Source organism: Aegilops tauschii, chromosome 1 (assembly GCF_002575655.3).
Source record: "Aegilops tauschii subsp. strangulata cultivar AL8/78 chromosome 1, Aet v6.0, whole genome shotgun sequence".
In the NCBI taxonomy this organism is placed as follows: Eukaryota; Viridiplantae; Streptophyta; class Magnoliopsida; order Poales; family Poaceae; genus Aegilops; species Aegilops tauschii.
In genome coordinates, this window is record NC_053035.3 from 372,251,198 (window position 1) to 372,255,713 (window position 4,516).

Genomic DNA, 4,516 nt, shown 5'->3' on the forward strand with positions numbered 1-4,516 from the left:
GGTGGACCCCTCTGCTGCTACAACTCAAGACCTCAATGAATAGTGAACTCCAATACTGTTGGGTTTGGCGAGCCCACAAATATGCTTTATGTGTTTGGTTTTCTTTTTTTGTTCTGGGGCTATGTAATAATGCTGGTTTGGAACTCTTGTGTGCTTTTGGGCATTTGGCACTGTGTGTCATGTGCATGGGTGACTTGTTTATGTTATTCCTTTATGAATAATCTCTGTAGAAACTGGAATGTTCTGTGGTGGAATGTCAGGGGTTTAAATTCTCAAGCTAGGCAAAGAGCTATTAGACAAAAGATTGATGAAAGCCACTGTGCTATTGCCTGCCTGCAAGAAACTAAATGTGCTTCATTTGATTCCCGCATGATTAAAAGTTTTTGCCCCAAGAGATTTGACAGCTTTGCTTTCTCTCCTTCCTTGGGGGCCTCTGGTGGAATTCTAGTTGTTTGGAATTCGTCTATATTTGGGGGGACTTTATTGCAAGTCCAACAATTTGCAGTGGTAATTGAGTTTGTTTCTAGGCACCACAATGAGCGCTGGACTCTTGTGGTGGTCTATGGACCCTGTCAGGGGGAAGCCAGGGATAATTTTGTAAACTGGTTGTATCACCTGAACATTCCTGTGGATGAGAATTGGCTGTTATTGGGGGATTTTAACTTCTTACGGTCTATGGATAACAGGAATCTACCTGGTGGTGATCTGAATGACATGTTCATCTTTAATGAGATAATTGGACACCTCGGCCTTTTAGAGTTGCCCATCAAAGGCAGGGCCTACACTTGGTCCAATATGCAGGATGATCCACTTCTTGAGCAGCTTGACTGGTTCTTCACTTCTGTTGATTGGATCTCTGATTATCCCATGACTGAGGTGTTACCTCTTGCCAGGACTGCTTCTGACCATGTGCCCTGTATGGTTACAATTAAAACCTCTATTCCCAAGTCTAATATCTTTAGGTTTGAGAACTATTGGTTGGAGTTGGAGGGTTTTATGGATTGTGTGGATTCCTCATGGCAGAAACAATCCAGAAAGGGCCATATTACTGCTAGGATAGCTGACAAATTTAAGTCCTTGAGAATGTGTCTCAAAAGGTGGTAGAAGAGCATTTCTAAACTGAGAACTCTCATTTGTAAATGCAATAGTGTTATCCTGCTCTTGGATGAGCTTGAGGAATATAGAACACTCTACAGACAGGAATCAAATTTCAGGATTGTGGTTAAATGCCATGTTGAGAAATTGCTCCACCTTCAATGTCTTTATTGGAGGAAACGATGTACTATCAGATACATCAAAGTGGGTGGTGAGAACACCAAGTCCTTTCATGCTATGGCCACGGAGAGATACCGAAGAAATTCTATTGCTAGCTTAAAACTGCATGATGGTACGGTGGTGGCTGATCATTCCCAAATGGAGGGTATTATCTGGGACTGTTTCAAGAACAGAATGGGTTCTTCTAGGGGCATTAAAATGGTCTTTGATCTTTCTTCCCTTATTGAACCCGTGGTGGGACTGGATGTTCTCACTAAGCCTTTTGAGAAGGAGGAAATGGACTTGATTGTCAAGCACATGCCAGTTGATAAAGCTCCAGGTCCAGATGGTTTTAATGGTCTTTTCTTCAAAAGATGCTGGCACATAATTTCTCAGGATTTCTATGAACTGGCCCAGGCTTTCTTTCTGGGTACTGCCCATCTGGAGAATATCAATGACTCTTACATAACTTTGGTGCCCAAGAAGCCCTCCCCTGAGGAGGTGAGTGACTTCAGACCTATATCTTTAACAGGAATGGGTCTTAAGTTTCTGTCTAAGATGGCAGCCAATAGGTTTCAAGAGGTGATTATGCAGTGTGTTCACAAGAACCAATATGGTTTCATAAAAATTAGAACAATTCAGGATTGTATTGGGTGGACCTTTGAGTATTTGCACCAGTGTCATCAGTCCAAGAAACCTATTGTGATTCTAAAGTTGGATTTTGAAAAGGCATTTGACTCCCTCGAGCATGAGGCCATTGTGCAAATTCTGAGACATAAGGGCTTTAATGAGAAGTGGATCCTTTGGATGAAGCAGCTTCTCTCCACAGGTACCTCCTCTGTTCTGCTTAATGGTGTCCCTGGTAGGAAGTTCAGGTGCAAAAAGGGTGTCAGACAGGGTGATCCAGTCTCTCCTCTCTTGTTTGTCCTAGCTGCTGATCTTCTGCAGACTGTAATTAATGACATGTTCAGAAGGGGCATTCTCCAGTTACCTATTCCTTGTCATGATCAGGGATTACCCTGTAGTTCAGTATGCGAATGATACCCTTATTATCTTGCCTGCTGACAAGGATCAACTTTTAGCTCTAAAGGATATGCTCAAGATCTTCTCTGAGTCCACTGGTCTGGATGTGAACTATCATAAATCCTTTATTATTCCCATCAATGTGGACACTGCTGTCATGGCTGAATTAGCTTCTGCTTTTGGCTGTCAGATTGGGAAAATGCCTTTTACCTACCTTGGGTTGCCAGTGGGAACTACAAGGCCTAAAATGCTGGATTTTATGCCCCTGGTTGATTGCATGGAGAGGAGAATGACAGCTAGTTCATCTTTTCTGAATCAGGGGGAAAGGCTGCAATTCCTTAATTCTGCTTTGTCATCTATGCCCATCTTCTTCTTGTGCAGTTTGGCTGTCCCAGCTGGAATTCTTAAACAATTGGAAAGAATCCAGAGGCAATGTCTCTGGAGGAGGAATAGGGGTCAGCCTGCACCCTCCCTAGCTGCTTGGGACCTTATTTGCAGGCCAAAAAACAGGGGAGGTCTTGGCATCCTCAACCTTGGTTCCCAGAATGCTGCACTTTTGATCAAACATGCCAATAATTTCCTTAACAGAAAGGATCTTCCTTGGGTTTCTTTAATTTGGGATACTTACTACCATAATAGGGTCCCTCAGGGAACTTCTGATTGTGGATCATTCTGGTGGAAGGATATTTGCAAGGTCATGCATCATTTTAGGGAGTGTGCTTGGGTTCAGATCAATGCAGGGAACACTGCCCTCATGTGGTCAGATAACTTGCAGTTTGATGGTCAGGTGTCTAGCCTTCAGCTCAGATTTCCCAGGCTTTACTCTTATGTTAAGGACCCCTGGGTTACTGCTATGGAATTCTTGGGCTCCCAGGACATTTTCCAGCATTTCCACCTTCCTTTGTCCAGCCAGGCTTTTGATGAACTGGCTATTCTTCAGTCTATGTTGGGTGGCCTCATTAGAGCACCTGGGTCCAAGGATATTTGGTTTTGGAAGGGAACTGCCAAGGGATACTCACCAAAGCTGTTTTACACACATACTTTTGTCTCTGCATCTTTCAACCCTTTGACAGCTTGGATCTGGAAGTCCTCTTGTACAATGAAAATCAAAGTTTTTGCTTGGATGCTTATTATGGACAGGTTGAACACCAAGGACATGGTGGAGAGGAGGCATTGGCACTTGGAGGATGGAGTGAGCTGTGTCCTTTGCCCTTTGCAGACTAGGGAGACAAGAGATCATTTGTTTTTCAATTGCAACTTTAGTGTCAGAATTTGGAACTATCTGCAAATTGATTGGTCTTCTGGTGACTCCATGGCTCATTTGGTCCTTAATGCTAGCAGGAGTTTTAGGAAGCCCTTCTTCACTGAAGTGGTGTTCATTGCTTGCTGGAATATCTGGATCATCAGGAATGCTAAGGTCTTCAGGCATGAGAGGGCTAGATTTAATAAATGGAGGTCTGCTTTTATACATGACATCAGCTTAATGCAATATAGAGTGAAAGCTGCCTACAAAGATGATCTTCTACGCTGGATTTCATTCCTGCCACCTTGAGGACTTTTATATGTACCTTCTACCCTGTATTTCTACTTCTTCCCCTAGATTCTTTGATTACCTCTTGTAATCCCCCATTTTTCTATACCTGTACTGTATATATTTTCTCAATAAAGTTTTGATATGCTGTGGGGGTTTCCCCTACAGTTACCAGTCAAAAAAAACAGGTTAGCCCAAGATAAAAGAGCGAGGTCCCCATGGACGTTGCATCATCCCACAGCAGTGGCACCGGCCCAATCGTGCATTATGAATTGCCAACTGCTGATGCTCTAGAGGCTAAACTAGTGGTAGAAAGAGATTCTGCTTCTGCACTTAGAGATGAAGTTGACATGTTGAGGAAGCAAACAACACAATCATAAGCAGTACTCAAGACAACCATTAAATATTTGGTGGATTTCAAAACGAAGCAAGTTGAGACTAACCAGATTGTTAAGGTCCTGAAGGAAAAAAGGAAATTAAATTCCCACTTGGTAAATCATAGGTGAAATGTTCTTTCCATAGTTGAATAACCTTTGTGTTGTCTGTTCATGTAATCAATCAAACCATTTGTTTTAGAGATCATGTACTAATTGTTTTTTTGTTTTTTGGTTTGTAATTTTATTTGAGCACAAGTCTGTATTAATTGATAAGACTTGGAGACATTTCATTTGGATTGCTGTGCCAGACCTACAAATATGCCAATCGGGC

At 42.4% G+C, this 4,516-nt stretch overlaps 1 protein-coding gene across 1 annotated transcript; it reads left to right on the forward strand.

The window, feature by feature from the left end:
- Positions 1–675: 675 nt before the first annotated feature.
- LOC109755136 (uncharacterized) lies at positions 676–3,829 on the forward strand. Its single transcript, XM_020314022.3, has 3 exons — positions 676–962; positions 1,149–2,083; positions 2,226–3,829. The coding sequence occupies exons 1-3, from the start codon at positions 676–678 to the stop codon at positions 3,827–3,829; spliced, it is 2,826 nt and encodes a 941-aa protein (XP_020169611.1).
- The last annotated feature ends 687 nt before the right edge of the window (positions 3,830–4,516 follow it).

Coding starts and splice junctions, on each gene's coding strand:
- LOC109755136 (XM_020314022.3), top strand. CDS start 676: ATGGATAACAGGAATCTACCTGGTGGTGATCTGAATGACATGTTCATC. Junction 963..1,148: donor CCCAAGTCTAATATCTTTAG/GTTTGAGAACTA, acceptor TAAATGCAATAG/TGTTATCCTGCTCTTGGATG. Junction 2,084..2,225: donor GAAGCAGCTTCTCTCCACAG/GTACCTCCTCTG, acceptor TGACATGTTCAG/AAGGGGCATTCTCCAGTTAC.